At 41.0% G+C, this 21,555-nt stretch overlaps 1 protein-coding gene across 1 annotated transcript in view; it reads left to right on the top strand.

Annotated features, from left to right (window-relative positions):
- GPALPP1 (GPALPP motifs containing 1) overlaps positions 1-14,462 on the top strand; it is a 31,084-nt gene extending 16,622 nt beyond the window's left edge. The window contains exons 7-9 of the mRNA XM_055118790.1: positions 590-688; positions 8,683-8,901; positions 10,880-14,462. Coding sequence (XP_054974765.1) covers positions 590-688; positions 8,683-8,901 — 318 coding nt within the window. The 3' untranslated portion in view covers positions 10,880-14,462. The remainder of the gene's footprint in view (positions 1-589; positions 689-8,682; positions 8,902-10,879) is intronic.
- The last annotated feature ends 7,093 nt before the right edge of the window (positions 14,463-21,555 follow it).

Genomic DNA, 21,555 nt, shown 5'->3' with positions numbered 1-21,555 from the left:
GAGGCAGGCGTTCTGGTGATGGGAGGCAGCGCCTCGACCCCGGCTTCATCATTGTCCAGTTTCAAGTCCCAGTTCTTTGTGGCTGATTAGTTTTATATTCATTAACTCGTATCTTTACCTTTGCCATACTTCCTTTTCAGTTCCAGGATTTTATAGACACACACACACACACACACACACACACACACACACACACACACGGATTCTTTGAAATTTTATATAGTCATCTGTGAATTAAGATAGTATTATTTGTTCCTTTCCAATCTGCTCACCTTTTCATAAGTCATTATTTCTGCCCCTTAGCAGTAATTTTACAACTTTTGATAACAGACAATGAAGGATTTCTTTTCAAGTCTTATCTCTCCAACATTTCATCATGTCTGGGTTTGATAAATAGGGTAATTTCTTCCAACTAGTTGGTTAGGTCATTTTTCTTATTTTCAGGAAAATCATTTTGAATGGGAGGAGATTGATGCAACAAGCATGGCTTAATTTCATCTCATTACTCAAGGAGAAAAGTCGTGGGGCTTCTTTTTATTTTCTCTTAATTATATGGTTCAGTAATGTATTATCTGTGTTCATTTCTCAGGAGACACAAGAAGCAAGGAAGTTGTTTAATAAGAAGGATGAAGAACACGTCTTGTCAGGAAGGGAGAAGAGATTGGCTGAGCAGGTGTCCTCGTACAATGTAAGTAAGAGAACAGAATATATGACTTAATGATCTCATTTTCTTCTTTTACTTTCTTTTTTTTGTCTTCCTCTTTACCTCAGTCTTTTTCTATACATCTTCTTTTAAAATACTCATTTCTGTTGTGTATGTTTTATATAAAATCCTTTAGTGTAGAGTATTTTGATGCATTCATATAATATTTTTAGTTTCTATTTTACTAAATGTCATATATCAAAAATTTATTTCCTAAAAGTCAGAAATTAAGAGCTTTGCCAAGTCCTAGAGGTCTTTAGTTGACTAGTTTATAAATCACAAACAGATTGGGAAGTTTTTTATAAAAAGATTTAAATCTGGGGCCTAGAGAGATAATACAGCAGGTAGGTCACTTGCCTTACACATAGCCAACCAGGTTCAATCCCCAGCTTCCATATGGTCCCCTGAGCCCCTGCCAGGAGAGATCACTGGGCACAGAACCAGGGGTAAGCCCTGAGCACAGCCAGGTATGGCCCCCAAATAGGAAAAAAACAAAACAAAAAACTCCAACCTTAATGATAACAAAAGTGGAATATATGTCAGGTATACAGTTCAGTGGCAGAGAACATGCTTACAATATATGAGCCCCAGCTTCTATCGTTGGATTTTGTAAAAACGGGAGAGTGGGAGAGAGGGAAAGAGGGAAGAGTGGAGGGAGGCAGGGAGGGAGGGAAGGAAGCAGCGAAGGAAGGAAGAAAGATAAGAAGCAGTATAATGTTATATAAAGCATTCTTAGAGCCAAAATTTATAACCATAATCAGTTATGTTAGAAAAGACTAGGAGCCAGAGAGAGTGCAGCAGGTAAGGCACTTGCCTTGCTTGAAACTAAATCGAATTCAATCCCTGGCATTCCATATGATCATCTAGAACTGCCAGGAGTAATTCCTGAGTACAGAGTTAGGAGTAAACCCTGAGCATTGCCAGGTGTGGCCCAAAAACAAAAACAAAAAGAGAGAGTGAAAAGAATAGCTGAAGCAGAATACATTGTGCCTTTTCCAAGTGGGCATTTCTTACAAAACTTAGGGCTGGAGAGGTAACTCAGAGGGTTAAGTGCATGCTTTTGGCTGGGTTCAATCCCCATTATCTTGTGGTCCCCTGAGCACCACTGGAAATGACCTCCAAGCAACTGACCTTCAAAAGACTTGTATGAAAAATGTTCATGGATGCTTACATAGTTAGAGTAGGTTGAGTGAAAGAGGCTTCATACCAGCAATGCATTCTTAGGATTACTCTTATATACATTACACTATACAGATACCATTTTATACCATTTATAAGTACTGTAGCATACAGAATAAACCTGGTGAGGAAACAATTTAGTGTTTGAGAGAGAAGATTCACTAGGAAGGGCGGCCTAAAGAACTTTAGGGGGTGATAGAATATTCCTCATCTTGCTAAGAATCTGAATTACAACACTCAGTGAATATACATTTATCTCTGGATTTTGAGTGAGTCTGACTAGTGAAATAAGAGAAATCAATTATCAGATAGTTTCACTCAGATGTGACTGAAGCCAACAAACTGGCAGAACAAACAGAAACAACAGAACTAACTCATAAACTCAGTGAAAACTGGTGGCTTCCCGGAGTGTGGGGCATACAGTGGACCTGATCTTATATGAAAACTTTGGTTGCTTCTAAGATTTGCTTTTAATATAATGATATGTATAGTCTGAAGACTAAGCCATTATATAACTTTTAGTTTGATGAACTGAAAAATTGGTGGAAGGATTTGAGCCACACTCAGCAGTGCTCAGGAGTCACTCCTGCTGGTGCCCGGGGGACATCTGTGATGCCAGGATCAGACCAACATTTATAGCCATTACAGTTATGTTAGAAAAGAATAGGGCCCAGAGAGAGTGCAGCGGGTAAGATGCTTGCCTTGCTCGCAGCTAATGCTAGTTCAATCACTGGCATCCCATATGGTCACTAGCACCCTCTTGTCCATACTATATCTCCAGCTCAAGTTAAAACTAGGATCATGAAGATAAAATTCAAACAACTCAAATTTTAGCGTGAATTTTCAAAACTAGTAACAGACCATTCCATCCTGAACAAATCACATAGATTTTATAAATTATTACAAAAGTGTACTTTTCTATTAAATACTTCAATTTAAAAATTGGTTATTTAGGGGCTGGACCGATAGTACAGCGGGTAGGGCGTTTGCCTTGCATGGGGCTGACCTGGGTTCGATTCCCAGCATCCCATATGGTCCCCTGAGCACAGCCAGGAGTAATTCCTGAGCAGAGCCAGAAGTAACCCTTGTGCTTTGCTGGTTATGAACCAAAAAATCAAAAAACAAAAAACAAAAACAAATTGGTTATTTAGCATATTGGTCTCTGTGTGAATTTACTTTCAAGATAGGAATTTTAGTGACTTGACAACTTTAGGTATTTCAACTTTAAAAGTTTTAGCATTAGTTTGGTCATGCAGTGTACACATTATTTGAAACCAGACAGACCAGGGTACACCTAGAACAATAGATAAAACAGTTTCTCTTACCGTTACAAGTCTGAGTGCTTGACTGCTAAAGTAACCCAGTGGTTTCATGTATTTTTTTCCATCTTCACTGTTACTTGCTTGGTTAATATAGGAAATTGGTATATTAGAACTCCTCATCTTTATTTATTCATTTGCTTTTTGTTACTTTTGTGCATTTTGCTCTGGAGTGTCACTTTCTTTGACAGTGGCTTTAAGAAAACTAGGACACTGTAATTTCTTTTTCACATCTTTATGTATCGCCTCCAAACTTTGGTCTCTGTTTTGCCCAGCTCTTTCTTTTATCTTCAGAACTCCTTGTTAATAGCATGTATGCCTTCATCATTAAAACTTTACTAATGAGTTATAGTAACTCATTAGCAGAGAAAGCAAGGAATACAGAAAATGTTGTTTTACCAGGTTCAGGCCAGAACAATAGTACAGTGGGTACTATTGCATGCAGCTGACTTGGGTTCAATCCATCATGCCCCATATGGTCCTCGAACCAGTCGGGAACAATTCCTGAGTGCAGAGCCAGGAGTAACCCCTGAGCATTGCTGGGTGTGGCCCCCAAAACCAAAAAAATGAGAAAATAAATCAGATTTCTATACTGTAGCCTTTTTGTATCTATATGTTCTTATGTAATCTTATCTGTATTAATTATGTTTCTCCATCTTAAAATTAACCTGTACTACATTCCTCCTTGTGTCATATTTTATTTTCTCTATTAATACCAAACTATCAAGAAGAATGACTTACATAGTGCATTCCTTATCCTATAAGTCCCCTATATAAGAAAGTAGTGGTTTTTAAAAGCCAAGCTGGGGTTGGAGTGAAAGTACAGTGGGTAGGGCATTTGCCTTGCACACAGCCGACCGGGTTCGATTCCCAGCATCCCATATGGTCCCCTGAGCACTGCCAGGAGTAATTCCTGAGTGCAGAGCCAGGAGTAACCCCTGTGCATCGCCAGGTGTGACCCCAAAAAACAAAAAAAAAAATTAAAAATTAAAAAAAAAATTAAAGCCAAGGTTTCTGCCCCCTACCCTAAGATTCCCCCCACCCCACATACACATACACAATTGACAGGTTGTTGTTGTTTGTTTGGGTTTTTTTCTGTTGGTTGGTTGGTTGGTTTGTTTGTTTTCAGTAAATCTAGGTTGGGACTCAGAAATCTATATTTCTTTTCAACTGGTCGGGGTGGAAACCAGGGGTCTTCGAGTATTCTTTCTTGGTTTCCCCTAAAAGAAATATTTCATTTGCTAATCCAAAATCTCTTATAAATTTCAAAAGTTACCAAAGATGTAATTTATAGCATATTATTTGCCTTTTTATTAAATATTTCAAATGGAGCATAAATGCCATAGCAACTCAGTATCTCTTATTACCCATTAAGAATATAAAAGGCACTTCCTTAACAGTTGGAAGTAGTATTTCATCTCTTTTTCTCCTTGAATTCATAGCTACATTTCTCCCCTGCTACAGAAATTTATCCTAATGGAATTCACTTTTATGCTTGAAAGTCTTTTATGATTATATTTGATGTCATCTTTCACTGCAACCAGATTATGCACATAAATTGATATTGAAAATACTTTATTTGCCTGCATCTTTAAATGTAGTTTTTCCCCTCTGGACTAAGTTGTAACTTCAGTTCATTAAACAATATTAAATTTTACCTGTATACAGATTATAAATATATATGTGAATTTTTATAATTAGTAATATAAAGCAAATTATTAATTTAATCTTCAAATGAAGACTTGTTTTTCCCCAACTAATTCCTGGGCTTGGATGTTCTTAATAATATAGGTGTCATAACACCCAAAAGGAGAAAGAAAGAGGGAATGTGCCTGCCACAGAGGCAGAGGATGGTAAGGGGTGGGGGGTGGCGGGAGGGATACTGGGAACATTGGTGATGGAGAATGAGCACTAGTGGAGGGATGTGTACTCCATCATTGTTTGACTGAAATATAATCATGAAAGTTTGTAAGTCTGTAACTATATCTCTTAGTGATTCATTAAAATAAAACTTAAAAAATAATATAGATGTCATAACTGTTCTTTTGTTAGTGTGCTTTTAGAGTGAATGAGTTAAGAAACAATGTTTATACAGAGAAGTGGGTGAGAACTTGGTAGTGATGTCATTCAGTTCTTTAAACAATTTTTTTTTTCAAATTTATTTATTGAATCACCGTGAGAGCTGTTCCAAAGCTTTTGGTTTTAAGTCTCGGTCATACAATGATGAAACACCCGTCCCTTCACCAGTGCACATTTTCCACCACCAAAAATCCCAGTATACCTCTCATCCTTTACCCTCTCCCTAACTGTATGGCAGATGATTTCCACATTACTCTCTCTCTACTTTGATTACATTCAATATTTCGACACCAGACCCACCATTGTTAATTGAGATTTTTCCCCAACACTTAGATCTGCTGAAAAGGCAATATTAGACACTTTGTTTTCTATTGCTGATTATGAATAGCATATGTTGTCACGTGGCCACGTTAGCAACCACGCAATTTTGGAATTCTGGAATTTCAATAATTAAATCTGGAGGGATTTCTGCCAAAAGCCACTGGGTTCCAAGATTTGTTTCTGACTCTCTGGGATCATGGCCTTTAAGCAACTCGATCAGAAGCCAGAGGCTGTTCGTGGGCGGCGACTTGAGGTCTCATTGGGGCTGGGGAGGAAAGGGCCAGCCCCACCCCCATCCCATGAAGCCCTACGTGCCTCGTCACAGCGGGCCCAAACCTGTCTGTCCATCTGCCTCTGGAAGATGGCAGCCCCCAAGTCATCAGGGGGAAAAGGGGTGGATCGGCACCTTTTCCCATCTGGGGTGGCCCGGTGCCAAAAACCTAATGCAAAGTCCGGATGCATTTCTGCCAAAAGATGCTGGGTTCCAAGATTTGTTTCTGAGTCTCTGGGAGCATGGCCGTTAAGCAACTTGATCAGGAGCCAGAGAGGCTATTTGTGAGCGACCTTTAAATAATTTTTGAGTTATTTACTTAAACCTCATGAGATCTGTTAACAAAAATTGCACTTGAAATACAGAGGAGGGGCTAAGGCACTTCCCATGCTTGCTGCCAACCCTGGTTTGATCCCTGCCACTGCATATGGTAGTCCCTGAGCACTAAGCACCACTAGGCGTGGCCCAAAATTGAATACTCTCTCTATATATCTATAGATAGATATATAGATATATCTATATATCACGAAATCCCTGTTAATCGTCAATTTCTCAAGTGGGCTCAGTAACCTATCCATTCATCCTTTTCCTGAGATTTTAGAAGTCTCTCTCAGCTTGGCCCTCTCAACAATGTCGCACTGGAGACTCTTTCAGGGTCAGGGGAATGAGATCCAGCTTGTTACTGGATTTAGCATATGAATACACCATGGGAAGCTTGCAAGGCTGTCCCATGTGGGCAGGAAACTCTCAGAAGCTTGCCAGTTTCTCCCAGAGGGAGAAGTAGGCTACAAGATATCATGTGGCCGCTTCGTGGCAGTGCAATTCTGGGAGCTCGCTTTTAAGTCTCTGGGTGCTGACCATTGATGGAATTAGACACACCTGGGTTCCTCTGCTGGTACATTCATGTGTGAGGCCTGTCCGAACGTGTGGAGAGGGGCCTCAAGCATGGCTGTAGCTAAGTTTCGGTGGTCTTTGGCCGCCGGGAGCTCTGCTCGGGGTGGGGAGGGAAGCTGGAGCCCATCCACTCCGAGGGGCCCCGGGGAAGATAGCCAGGCGTGCGGGCAAGAGACTCATATATATATGTATCTTTCAACTGTGAAATTGAAATCTCTTTGGGTTTTTTTTTTCACATTGGTTCGATTTATTTTCTCATTCTTTTCAAATTTGTATAATATTAATTTACAGAGATATTATCAGGGTTATGTTGTAGCAAGTGCTCAGTGAATTTAATACTTAGTTGAGTGATTCTTATGTACCCAGCACAGTACTAAATTCTTGGTATTTGGTAGAATATTTAACTCCTCACTTACCCAAACATCTAGATATTATTGCTATCATTTTGTTGCTGGGACTGGAGCGATAGCACAGCAGGTAGGGCATTTGCCTTGCATTGCACGCGGCCAACTCAAGTTTGATTCTTCCAACCCTCTCAGAGAGCTCGGCAAGCTACCGAGAGTATCCCACCCGCACGTCAGAGCCTAGCAAGCTACCCATGGTGTATTTGATATGCCAAAAACAGTAACAAGTCTCACAATGGAGACATTACTGGTGCCCACTCGAGCAAATCGATGAGCAGTGGGATGACAATGACAGTGACAGTGAATCTGTTGCTGAGAAAGAAAATTATTTGCCCCACATTGCCAGTGTTGAAAGCAGCAGAACCATCATTGCAATCCAGACTTTTCTGAATTTAGAACTTAAGTTCCTTACCATCCTCCCGTACTAAATGTATGGATAGATTACTTTAAACAATAATTTATAAATTCTCAAATCCTTCAAATTTGTGGAAAATGAAGAATAAGGAGTCACTTGACTTGTAAATCAGTTCCAAAAAGACTTTTTTTTTTCTTTTTGGGTCACACCCAGCAGTGCACAGGGGTTACTCCTGGCTCATGCACTCAGAAATTACCCCTGGCGGTGCTCAGGGGACCATATGGGATGCTGGGAATCAAACCCGAGTTAGCCTCGTGCAAGACAAATTCCCTACCCGCTGTGCTATTGTTCCAGCCCCCCAAAAAGACTTTAACAGACCGGAGAGATAGTTCCAGAGGCTGAGCGTACGCTTTGTTTATGGGTTGCCTGGGCTTGGGCCCTGGCACTTCTTGGTGCCCGAAGTACCACCATGAGCAATCCCCAAGCATTTCCGGGCGTGACCAAAAAACCAGGAAACACATTAGAAACATGTACAGATTGATCTCTCTTATAGGCGGGACTCAGAGATATAAAGGGACAAAGGTAACCCGACTGAAAGAAGCTGAGGGAGGGAGTGAGAAGGATAGAAAACTGGTAGGAGTGAAGGGCCTCTCCCCACGGGCGTATGCCAGTAGCCCCTTCACGGGCCTTGAATGCTATCTCCTCTATGCCATTATATTTCTGATTTATATTCTGAGTTTTGATTCAGCCTAGCAAGTACTCTTTCCCTCCTACTCACCCATCCGGGTGTCACGGCACATCCAGGGCATTTTAACCAGCTCCCAAGTGACAGCGTTGTTGCTCTTCCTCTCATCGAGTCTGACACATCCTACTGCGCTTTTCCTGAGGCTTTTTAAGTATGGTTTCTCCTCTGTCTTTTCAAAAATTGTATGATCAGTAACTGGTAGCTCCTTTCATTTTCATGAAATTGAATTCATCTCTGATGCATAATTTTCTTCACAGATGCTGTCTTGGATTTGTAACTGGGCTTGTAAAGAGCCCTCCTTTGTGTTCTGTACTTAAATGTTAAATACTTAAATGTTCCCTGATTATTGGCTGTCAATAATCTGTATGTGATAAATTGTTTTTTTTAATGTATGTTTTCTTACTCTCTCCAGGAGTTAAAAAGGTCAGAGTCTCTTATGGACATTCATCATAAAAAATTAAAGAATAAGGCTGCTGAAGAGAAAAATAAGCCCCAAGAAAGAATACCATTTGACCGTGATAAGGACCTCAAAGTTAATCGGTTTGATGAAGCACAGAAAAAAGCTCTGATAAAGAAATCTAGAGAACTAAACAGCAGATTTTCACATGGCAAAGACAATATGTTTTTATAAGTAAGTATTATTTCACTGAGATATATTTTCATACTAATGAATTTGAACTTTTCAAAATACTCATAATTATAAAATCTATTTCCTTTCCTAATAAAGTAGATTACTAGCTTACACATCTTTTTATATGTAAACTGATTTTTTTTTCTTTTTGGATCACACCCGGTGATGCACAGGGGTTACTCCTGGTTCATGCACTCAGGAATTACCCCTAGTGTTGCTCAAGTGACCATATGGGATGCTGGGAATCAAACCTGGGTCAGCCGCGTGCAAGGCAAACACCCTACATGATGTGCTATTGCTCCAGCTCCTAAACTGATTTTTTTTAACTTATATGAGTAAAAATTGGTTCCTTAGGGAAGTAAAAAAAAAAGAGTTTTGTCCCCTTTTCAAACTGCTGTGATAGCACAGCGGGTAGGGCGTTTGCCTTGCACAAGTCCGACCCGGGTTTGATTCCTCTGTTCCTCTCAGAGAGCCCGGCAAGCTACCAAGAGTATCTCGCCTGCACGGCAGAGCCTGGCAAGCTACCCATGGCGTATTCAATATGCCAAAAACAGTAACAACAAGTCTCACAATGGAGACATTACTGGTGCCCGCTCGAGCAAATAGATGAACAATAGGAGGACAGTGCTACAGTGCTACAGTGCAGTCCCCTTTTCAGTGATGAAGCAGGGCACTGCCATTCAGAATTCGAATGTGGGAACTGGGGAGACAGCTCAAGAATGAGCGCATGTGCTCTGCCCTGATTTGGCCCCAACACCACAGCCCTCAACAGTGGCCCCCCAGTACTGCAGCATGGGCCAGACTGAACATCCAAACAACTGCCCCCAGGGGCTCCTAGTATCACTGAGTATGAGACTTGAAAAAAAAAGAAAAATTCTGACCACATCGGAGTGCTTGGGCCTTACTCCCACCCACTTTGATGCTCTGTCTGGGCTTGTTCCCAGCCACATCAGGGTGTCATGTCATGCAGGGAATTAAACCCAGGGCGCCAACATGAGAAGCATGTGCTCTAGTCCTTTCAGCCATCATCCCAGCCCATAAAAAAAAATAATGATCACAATTATTTAATCTGCAAATAAAAGTTCAGTTTATTCAAAATAACTTCGTTTAAAGGTTGGTTAAATAGGCATGCTTTGCAAAATATTCTTAATGAAATTTTTCTAGTGGCCATTAATATAAAATAACACAAAATACACAATTTGGGGGTATATTTTATATTGAAAGAGAAAACATTTGTTGCGCCAGGGTATGGCTTAGAAGTAGATTGTCTGCCATGGATTGCTGAAGCCCTGGGCTTCATACCTGGCACCAGGGTAGAAGGAAAGGAAGAGAATCGTTGCTTTGCAGGACTCTCTGTAAGTTAAATCATTCGGCTCCAGCCCAGTCTGACTTCACACCGGTCATAGTACTTCATAGTGGTGGCCAGGAAGAATAGTACTTAAAAGTGAAGTTGTGGGCTGGTGCGATGGTACAGCCCATAAGGCATTTGCATTGCACATAGCCAACCCAGGTTCCATCCCTGGCATCCTGTATGGTCCCTTGAGCCCCACTGGGAGTGATTCCTAAGCACAGAGCCAGGAGTAAGCCCTGAGCTTCACTGGGAGTGATCCCAAGACAAAAGAAAAAGGCTGAGATTGCTGCTTGTTATTTGTATGGTTTTTTTTTTAATATAGGATGACAGTTTAAAATTTTTTTTTAGTTTTTGGGCCATACTCAGTGATTCTCAGGAGTTACTCCTAACTCTGTGCTCAGGAATTACTCCTGGGAGTGCTCAGAGATCATCTGGAATGCCAGGAATCAAAGTCAGGTCGGCTGCCTGCAAAGTAGACACCCTACCCTCTGTTCTACCACTCTGTCCCTCTGTACGGTTTCTAATTATATGGAACTTGTATCCATTTTAAATTGTGGTGTGAAGGGGAAATACAGTTAAAATTAGAAATATTTTCCAGCTTACTGAATTTTCTTATTCTTACTTCAGGGGGACTTCCCTATCTAATGAAGAAAACGTGAAGAATACTCATATTCCTATGATATGTTTCCTTTTTTAAAATATATGTATTTCTTTACTTTGTTTTTTTGTGTGTTTATTTGTTTTGTTTGGGGGCCACACCCTGAGTGCTCAAGGGTTACTCCTGTCTCTGCACTCAGGGGGACTTGATGAGATGCCGGGGATCGAATCCAGGTCGGCTGTGTGCAAGGCAAGTGCCCTACCTGCTGTACTATTGTTCCAGCCTCTGATTTGAGTTTTTTAAGGTTAAAGATTACTTCCATCTCAAAAACCATAAGAACACCCCTTGTTAAGTCTTATGGAAATGTAAAATCAATATTCCTTATGTAGAATAGACTTTTCTGTTTTGCTTCTAAGGAAGCATGGTCCATTTTCCAAACTATTTTGATGATTTCTGTGGCACCTCCCCTCTCGCTCCCCCACCCACACACCATCCCTCATTCTTCCAGTGTCTCATAAGTAACCTCATACATCTGGACAGGAGTAGCCCTTGACTGTCTGCAACCTGAATGTCCTCATCAAGTGTTGCTAACTTGCCCTGAGTATCTGCTCCCGGACATAGCAGTTAGTTCATGAAGTCAGAATTGCTGATATGATTTTTCCTTTCTGAACTACAAGCATTCAGTGTACACTTACTTGAATAAAGGGAATGTGGGCATTTTGTCTATTCTGTTCATCAGTTTGCTTGCTTGAACACTCAGGGCTTTTGTGTTGTTTGGGACTTTGGTTTAAGTCGGAAAGAGTGATCTCTGTGTTAACTTGTGTGTTAAGCTTAGAAAAACTTTTGATTTTTCCCGCGTCAATTGGTGTTTCTAGGGGAGTCAGTCAGAGGGACAAGAGAAGTTGTTACCCAGTAGCTGTGGCAAACCTGAGATTCAAACTTTTAGGACCTCAGCCAAGGTCTTCTAAGTCTTTCAACTTTGCTGTAGGGTGATCTCATTTTGCCTATTTATATTTGATAGTTTTTAGCTAATTTATTAAGGACTGATTTTTATATTAACTATGAATTAGCCTTTTAAAAAGTAGACAATAGTTTATGCATACAGAAATATGAATAGGGCCCCTGTATTCACAAGCTTCCTAATTAAGGTATTACAAGTTTGCCATGCTTTTGAGTACTACCTTGTGTAAGATGTAGAATAGAAAAAAGTCTTAAGTAGTTAAATCCTAAATTCAGATTCGTAGGTTACAGTTTCTTACAAATAAGGCACAGTTGTTCTGCTGCTTGCTGTTCTTGTTTTGATAAAGCACAAGGTTTTAGTGGGGAAAGATTCTGAGTCTTAACTGACTTAAGCTTTATGAGTAAATTGTTCAAATCATGATACAAAATATTCTTTGAATCAGAGCAGTGTGGAGGGGCCAGGAGATTAGCTCAGAGGGCAGAACCCCTGCTGTGCTGTGGAGTGTTTATCCCATGAGCACTGCCTGGAGTGACCCCGAAGCACCATACCAGAAGCAGCCCCCCAGCATCTCCAAGTGTGGCCAAAAGAGGACAAAAAAAAACAGACCAAAACATAATAGTACAAGGATATTTTCCATGACATTGGTTTAAACTTGTGGAGTGATGCTATTAAAGAGAAAATGTATGTTTGGACCGCACCCAGCGATGCTCAGGGCTTACTCCTGGCTCTGCACTCAGGGATCATACCTGGAGGGCTTAGGGGACCATAATGGATCCTGGGGGTCCAACCCAGGTTGGCTGCATGCAAGGCAAGCACCCTACCCACTGGGCTATCAACCCCATCCTAGAGATGATGTATTCTTCTAAAGAGCAAATTTTTAAAACTTCCTGTCTAAGAAGAATTGAACAGAACTGCCTTTTCAATAACAGTGGCATCTTTAGTGAGTAATAAATCATGAGCACAAATTGATCAAGTCTATCCATTGCTTTCATTCAGTTGTGTTATAGTTGTTGCTTTCCGCCACCACCCAGCCCTCCGCAGTGAACGGAACAAATGTTTCCTTATTCTTCATTCTTATTGTAAGATCCTAACCTGTATTTTGGGGAAATTTAATGCTTTAGAGTAAAAAGGTCACCTTACTTTTGCTTTGCTATACTCTCTTGAGGGGAACTGGGATTTTTCTGAATTACCTTTTCAACTTTTTTATTTCCTTCTGGACTATCTGTGACCTTACTAAAAAGGAAAAAAAGCCTCCTCTTTGTGCCTAGTATTTTCCGCAGGTTTTACCACAGTACTGGATGGCACCTTGGATTCTCGTGCACCCTGAGAAGAATTTTAACAACACATAAGGCCAATCCAAACATTTTTTGGATCCGTAAAGCATTTAACCCAATGCAACATCACAGATAATGAGAAGAATCAAACTATTTGTACAGAATGGAAGCATGTTCTTGGTTTCCTCCCTTCCCCTCTTCCAGCACTGCTGAAGGCTTGTTTTAACTCAGGCACCTTCCTGCTGTCCAAAGACTGGAGAGGTTGGCATTTTCTAGTATGTCATCTTCTTAATTTCTTACCTTTCTTGGTCCAGAATTCTGACCTCTTTTGAAACTTCAAGGTGAAAAAAAAATAAGTTACCCAAGATAGAGCATTCTTTAATGTTCTTTAGTATTCAAGGTGATGTTCATCATACCTACAAGTTACCTGATTTTGTTGAACATCAGGTTGTCACCTGAAATATAGATGCCTTAAATAGTCACCATGTTACTGGTAAATAAATGATGACTTTAGGAATCCCTGTCTGGGGGTAGGAGATGAAAAATGGTATTTACACCCATTATATACGGTTTTACCAGGTAGATTGAGTTCTTCTTGTATTGAGCAAAGCATTACAAATTAAGCCCTGCTTTCAAAGAGAGGGAAAGGGGAAGCAAGAGGGGAGGGATGGGGGAGGGAGAGAGAGATAGAGAGAAAGAAAGGTCATAATCTTATACAAATATTTTTTCATCTTGTTTGATGTGTTAACCATTTGATATTTGCCATTTGAATTATGTGGTTCCTTCAGTTACCTATTTTTTTTAAGGAGAGATTTCTTACATAGCACTGAGACTGGCATGCTCCAGAGTAAATTTGATCCTAAAATATGAGGCTACTTTCTTTTCTTACATAAGATAAGGCTAATACTCTTACTCAGAAATTTATGATCACAGAAGATAGTTGTTAGGTGACCTACAAGAGCTTTCTTTTATCACTTTTTTTAAATGGTAATGATAAGTATTATCAGGGAAAAAATATTCTGCTTTGGGTTATTCCTAAGAAGTATTAACATGCAGAGAGGTATTCAAGATAAAAACCATGTCAGATAAAAGCCACATTTTCAATTTTGAAATATTGTTTTATTTTTCATTTATTTTTTGTGCCATCATAAGATTTAAGCCTGCAGTTACAAAAGGTCATGCATTTCCCACTACAGGAGAGGTATGTTTTGTGCAGCTTACAAAAAAAGTTTAAATGTGACATTGTTCAAAGTATAAAAGCTATCAACTGCCCTTTCAATTTTTTCTTTTGAAATTTGAAGTTAAAAGACTGTTTTCAGAAAAAAAATTCTGAAGCATTTATTTTTTATGTGTAAATAAAGTTGTCTTTGTATGCGAGTTGTGGTCTTTTTTTTTGTAATTTTAAAATCTATTGGCTTATATGAAGCAAGCAGCATTGGCAAGAAGTATGTTTTAGAAGGATTGATGCTAGCAAACCAGATCATTGTGGGCTACTTTTGGGGAATGTCTTCTGCTCCAACTCACTTGCCAAATTTTCATTAATTCTTATATAACTTTGAGTATGACCTACTTATTTAAAAACATAAGACAAACAAATTGGAATGTTTATAAGAGCACCATGGCATATGAGGTTTATAATCAAGATGCCATTGTTCCATAACTCATGGAGTTATGGAACAATGGATGGAAAGTTTCTGGATTATTTGATTATAAATTAAGGTTTCCTTGTTCATCTGCTTTCTGTACTTCCCAAGTTCTTTATATAGAGAGAGGTTGCCTTTTGTTAGCATGACCCAGACAACTTAATAATCCACTCCAAAAAGTGAGAACTAAAGGGCTGGAGAGATAATATAGGACTTAAGCAGTGCCTTCCGTGTGGCTAACTCTGGTTCTCTCACCAATACTACATGTTGGTGAGCACCAGGAGTGATCCCTGAGCACAGAACCAGGAGTAAGCCCTGAGCACCACTGGGTGAGACCCAAAAACAAACAAAAAAATTAAAATGTGAGAACTGAACTGTCTATCCCAAACATGGCATATTCACACTTGTAGAATCAAAAATGTCAAGTTGCCTCATACCATGACCACTTAGCCTCTTGATTCAAAGGAAGAGAAAAACTCACCTTCCCAGGCTCTGGCTGATAGAGTGCACATATGTATGGCTTGGGTGATGTTAATGAGATGTGCTCATGTTGGTTTGGAAGTCCAAGAAAAGTGAAGAAACAGGTATTGCCAGAATCATCTTAGAGTGGCTGTGATGTCACTTGGGCCCCCATCCCCTAACATCCTCAGGGTGAACTGCCATCTGGAAGACTGGTGTAGTGTCTCTTTAAAGGAGCAACGCAGTGTCTGTTATATACAACTAGCAAGTGAGAACTTCCTTTGTATAAGCCCTCAGTAATAGAAGGAAGGTATACTTTGGAGACAGCAGGGGTTCTGGAACCAATTCTCTACCGACGGCTATATAAACCTAAGACATTTCTCAATCTCACTGTTAATTTGTCTCAAAAATGCGGACTATACAGTAGTCACAGGGTGTTGATGAGGATTACATGAGATAACACACTAAAGCAGTTATCGCACAACCTGGCCACATGTGTTGACTATCATGATCATCACACCATGAATAGTCAATCCAGTCATAACTTCTGTAGACTCTCCTTTCTTCTGACCTCAGAAAATTTCTATTTTTATCAGGACTTTTGGGCAGTAAATAGAAACCTACCAAACTGATTTAAGAAAAAAACCAATTCACTCATGAAATGAAAAGTCTAAAAGCTAGCCTAGTTTTAGGCAAAATGAGATCTGTGTCTTCCCTGACTTCTGTGCCCCAAATTCTGACCTATCACTTCACTGGCTTTCCTTTGGATAGAGGCTTCTCAATTTCATTTCCTGAGCACCAGGAGATCAAGGTCTAGAGGAGGTGTTCCAGGGCCTCTGAAAAGACACGTCCACCCCATCTCTCCGAATGTGAGCTTACTTGGAATGAGGGTCTCAGTAAGTGCAAGTAAGGATGTCAAGGTGAGCTGATTGGGTAGGTCTTACATCCCATGGCTGTATCCCATAAGAGAAGGGAAAGGAAGATTTCAGATAGATGACTGGGGAAGAAGTGCCTCAGAACATTGGAAACAGTTACCTGGCCACATACCAGGAAACTTCAGACACCAGAAGGGACATGGCAGGACTATCTTCTAGAGCCTTAACTGGAACATGACCCTGCTGACATTCTGATTGGAACTTCTGCCCACCACAGTGAGGGTTCCTGCTGTTTTAATCTACCAAGCTCATGGCAGATTTTTTGTTTGTTTTGTTTTGTTTTTTGTCAGCCACTCGAGGACTCAAATACAAGCTCACAGCCAGTTTCACCACCACCTTCAAGCCCAAGAAGGGGCTGTGTTGGCAATTTGTAGTTGCTGGTCTTCATTGATGGAGGGTGCTGTTGAGTCACCTAGTAGAGCAGGTCTACAAGAAGCAAGACTAAGAGGATTAACTTCTGTCTACAAAGAAGTAGACGGTGGTTTGGCAGGTCTCTTGCCTTTCCCAAAGGAACTTAATTGCTGTTAACAAAAGATAGGTATTTGGGGCAGACATAAATACAGACAAAAATTGGAAACAAGACACTGCAGTCACTTAACATGATACTTTCCATGTTGATCCACTTATATGAAAAGTTCATGACTTCATCTTTTCTAACAGCTGTGTAGTATCATGCTAAGTGAAATGAGTCAGAAAGAGAGAGACATAGAAAGATTGCACTCATTTGTGGAATATAAAATAACAGAATGGGAGACTAACACTCAAGAATAGTAGAAATAAGTACAAGGAGGTTTGCTCCATGGCTTGGAAGTGGCCTCACATACTGGAGGAAAAGGCAGCTCAGAGAAGGGAACACAGGGTAAAGTGTGGTTGGAGGACCCGCTCGGGATGGGAGATGCGTGCTGAAATTAGACTATAGATTGAACACGATGGCCACTCAATACCTCTGTTGCAAACCACAACACCCAAAAGGAGAGAGAGAACAAAAGGGAATGCCCTGCCACAGAGGCAGGGTGGGGGGGGTGGGATACTGGCATCATCAGTGGTGGAGAATGGGCACTAGTAGAGGGATGGGTAAACGAGCATTGTATGACTGAATCACAAGCATGAAAATATGTAAATCTGTAACTGTACCCTCACGGTGATTCATTAATAAAAAAATAATAAATTTTTTAAAATAAAAATAATTTTTTTAAAAAAAACTGCAGTCAGCTGAAGGCTTGACATGAAGTAGCTAGAAATGGATTTTAAAATGGTATCTTGTGGGGGTTGTTCTTGACTAAGTTGTTGAAAATTAGCCATCTACTTTGTTTGCTGATGCCCTCCCATCCCTGGAGGTCAGATCACTGTATCCTTGGAAAGAATGTCAATATGTTTTCCCTCCTTTTTGAAGGCACCTTCCTGAATAGGTCTGTGCTGCAGACAAGCAATGGCACTGCCCTGGGTGGTGCCGCCTTTAGCTGAGATCTTAGTAACACAAATTATACTTGCTATAATGTTCTATTTTAATGCAGATGAGGCTTCAGGAAACCAATTCCATATGTGGTTATAGCAAAAAAAAAAATCTAGTAGAGTATCAGGCAATAGGAGATATAAAAGAGATGCAAAGGTACTTTGTTAGGCCGCATTTGAACAAACCTCTGCTGTGTCTACCTAGAAAATTTTGTCTTTATTTTTTGTTTTTGTCATTGGGGGTGGGGTCATTGGCTACACCTGGCATTGCTCAGAGCTTTCTCCTGACTGTGCTTTGGAATCACTTTGAGACCATGTGGGGTGCCAGGATTCGAACAGGTCTGTGGTGTGCAAGACAAATGCTCTAACCGCTGTACTATCTCCCTAGCCCCCTTCTTTTATGCAAGAAGAGGGGCACAGTCAGCTCTGCTCAAAGATAGCTTCTGGCTCTGTGCCCAGGGACAACTCCTAGAGGTTCTTGGGGCACTATAAGTGGTGCCAGGGGTGGAATGAGGTCAGATGGCATGAAAGGCAAGTTCCTTAACCCTGATGCTATCTCTCTGACACTCATTACTTTAGGAAGGAACAACCTAGTAGAGCAGAAGGTTTACAGAAGGAAAAATAAATGAATTAACACCTGTCTGCAAAGAAGTATTGAGTTCCCACCGTGAATGGGACGGTGGTTTAGGGATGTAAGAAGGTGATTTAGGGATGTAAGAATAGATAAGACGGGGCCCTCAACCTCCCGCCTGAATGGGAATGACAGAGGCCCAGAAGGAGCTACAAGAACATGGTGTGGCAGCACAGGATGAGGATGGGACAGCATGAGCTCGCCCAGCAGGGCATAAGGCCACCTGAGGGAAAACTGAGAACAAAGCAGAGGGCACAAGGAAGATCAGCTAGCAAAGTGGCCGCCTTGTGGGGGTTTAGGACTGAGAAAGACCAATAGGAAAGAAAGAGTAGAGGAGCTGGAATGATGGAGAGAAAATAATCTAGTCGGAAGGCTGGAATTAAAGGATGATGGAAGAGTGAACCTGAATAGCCAGGATGAGAAATTTCCACACCTTTTAGTAGAAGTAAGAAAGCGTAGATGGTTATAGTTACAGTTAAGGTTTTAGGTAGAGTGGCCAAAAAGTTGAGGGGAATTGTACCTGGCATCGTCAATTTGCTGATATAGAAATGATTTTTTCCTCAATGTTTTGGGATGTTGAGGCTCTAATGAAACTCTGCTTGTCTCGTCAAGAATGTACATTGGAACAAGGGAGCGAAGAGCTGGAATACATACATTGCAGGCACAAGACTGGGGTTCAATCCCTTCCTGTGACCTGTGTCCTCCCACATGGCACCTGATGGTCTCCGGCTACCCTGAGAACAGCTTGGGAACCCCCCAAAAAATAGATATATAAATATAAGAATGCACATTACCCAAACATTTTCAAATAATTTCAGATTCTCAAACTCAAACCTAGTCATGGATTTCTGATAAGGTCAGAGGCTCAGAGGTGTTTGGAATAAACACAGAGGGCCTTTGAGGAGGCTAACAAGGTCAGTGAGTCACAGGACTGATCCAGCCTGGAAGGCTTAACTGTGGACAAGTGGATGCCCAGGATAGAGCCTGATCCACAGATGCCAGAGGATGAGGAAGAAGACAAGCCGATGTAAATGGACAAACTGAAGAGAGAGCACTGATAACTAAAAGGGAAGCTACTCAGATTTTTTTCAAAAGCCTTGAACAATTCAGAGCTGGCACCTCCTTGCAGACACAAGTAGCACTTTGCAGGTACACCACTTAGCACTTCGCATCTGTCCAGAGTCCTAACCTATGTCCCCAGCAAAGCCCTGGGTGCCCCACTCTCTGAGCACAGCTCCTTCACCTCTGGTCTTCCTCTTCACACAGACAGCTCAAATCTTTCTCACATTTAAAAACCAACCAAAAGCAATAAGGAACCCATCTCCAAAAACAAGATCTGGAACTGGATTAAAGCTCATCTGTCACAGGAAGTTCTGTGACACAAATACAAAGAAGGTGGTTCGTCTAGGTGGGGGGCTGCTTGTGTTACTCTCTGGTGTTGAGACTGCTTCGTAGATGTGAGGGGAAATAGGTTCCATCACTGTCTAATGCGCTAGCTCAACATGAACTCCAGATAGATGAAGTATTTTTGAATGTTAAAAAAAAATAAAGCTGTAAAAATAAAAGAGAACGTGGGAGGATTATAAAAAATCTCAGAATGGGCAATGACTGCCTAAGGATAATGTAGCATCCAGAAGCCCTAAAATAAAAAGCATTGATAATTGGACGCTATTAAAGAAAAAATGTTGCATAAAATTTGCACAATTGAGAGTCAAATATTTGCAGCTCACATCATAAGCCAAAGCCTAATTTCCTTAGCATTTGAATGGCTGATAAAGGCCAATATGAAAAATTCAACAGGGAAAGAAAATGAGCACACCGATAGATAAGTGGGCAAAGGATAGGAACACACAATTCCCAGAAATGAAGTAGTTCTTAAATATGTGTAAAGAAGTTCAGCCTTACTCATAAAAATGCAAATTAAAACTAGAGTGAGAAATTACTTTTTACCTGCTTGATTAGCAGAAGTAAAAATAAAATAAACACCCTTTGTCAACCAGAGCAATTGGAAAAGCCCCCGTGTCCATGGACATGAATTCTGAAGGGCCATTTGCTGGTACCCATTAACATTACATACCACCGAACTGCCATCCATCTGCTAAGAATTTACAAGGCTACTTGCAAGGTGCAGACTGGAGCGATAGCACAGCGAGTAGGGCGTATGCCTGCACTAGGCCGACCCGGGTTTATTCCTCATCCCTCTCAGAGAGCCCAGCAAGCTACCAAGAGTATCCTGCCCACATGGCAGAGCCTGGCAAGCTACCCGTGGTGTATTCAATATGCCAAAAACAGTAGCAACAGTTCTCACAATGGAGACATTACTGGTGCCCACTCGAGCAAATCGATGAACAACGAGATGACAGTGCGACAGTGCAGTGCTACTTGCAAGGTGCAGAATGTGTCATTGTAAAGTGGCCCTGCTACAGCAAGAGATTGGAAACAGCCTTCAGGCTCCTCAGTAGGGAACTGAGCGCAGGGTCACGTCTATGTCACATACTGCCACAGGTGTCTGAGGAACTCAGTTTTCTAGATTCTGATATGAAGTCATTTCCAAGGTACAGTAAATACTGAAGTACAGAATGGTGTGCTACCTAAAGGAAAATAAATAAAATGAATAAATAAAATAAATAAAATAAAATTTAGGTAGCACAGAATGGTGTGCTACCTAAAGGAAAATAAATAAAAGATAGAGGAAGAGAGCAAGAGAGAGAGGAAGGGAAGAGAAAGAAACAGACACAGAGAGCCTTAGATGGATGATCTTCGAGAAAGCCCTTGTCTTCCAGGGAGGTAGACTTGATTTTTCACGGCATGCTTTTTCCTACCTTTTTCACTTAGTAATTTAAAAAACATCTGAATTTAACGAAAAGAAACTCCTGTAGCCATTATAGATAATCACAGGAAGCTGGGAATGCCCACACAATGTTAAAAAGCAAGCCTTCCATTTGGCCTTGCTAATCAGTAAATGGAAGGTGTCCTTAAAGGTTTCCAATAACCTTTTGGAGGCTAGAATGAATCATTTTTACACATTTCTCTCAGCTTCAGCTGCCCAGAAGCCAGGCTCGGCTTCTCTGTTTTGGCAAAAAACCCAGGGAGGATCTTCTGGCCCTTCTACAGTTCTATGGGCGCCTCACCCCCTCAACCCCTAGTGAGGGGCACGCTTCAGCTATGCTCAGTTGGACCCATGAATCAGTTTGGTTCGTGACTGGACTCACGTCTGCAGTGTGGCCTTCTACCAGCATGTGCTTCAGGAGATGCAGCGGTGGACAGGTGGGACTTCTCGGCCATGCCCTGCCACTTCGAGCTTCCAGCCCTACCCTCCCAGCTGGCTTTGAACTATACGCCCAGGTTTA

The sequence above is a fragment of the Sorex araneus genome, chromosome 1, assembly GCF_027595985.1.
Source record: "Sorex araneus isolate mSorAra2 chromosome 1, mSorAra2.pri, whole genome shotgun sequence".
Lineage (NCBI taxonomy): Eukaryota > Metazoa > Chordata > Mammalia > Eulipotyphla > Soricidae > Sorex > Sorex araneus.
The sequence above is the reverse complement of the archived record's forward strand: the minus strand, read 5'-3'. Positions and strand labels throughout refer to the sequence as shown.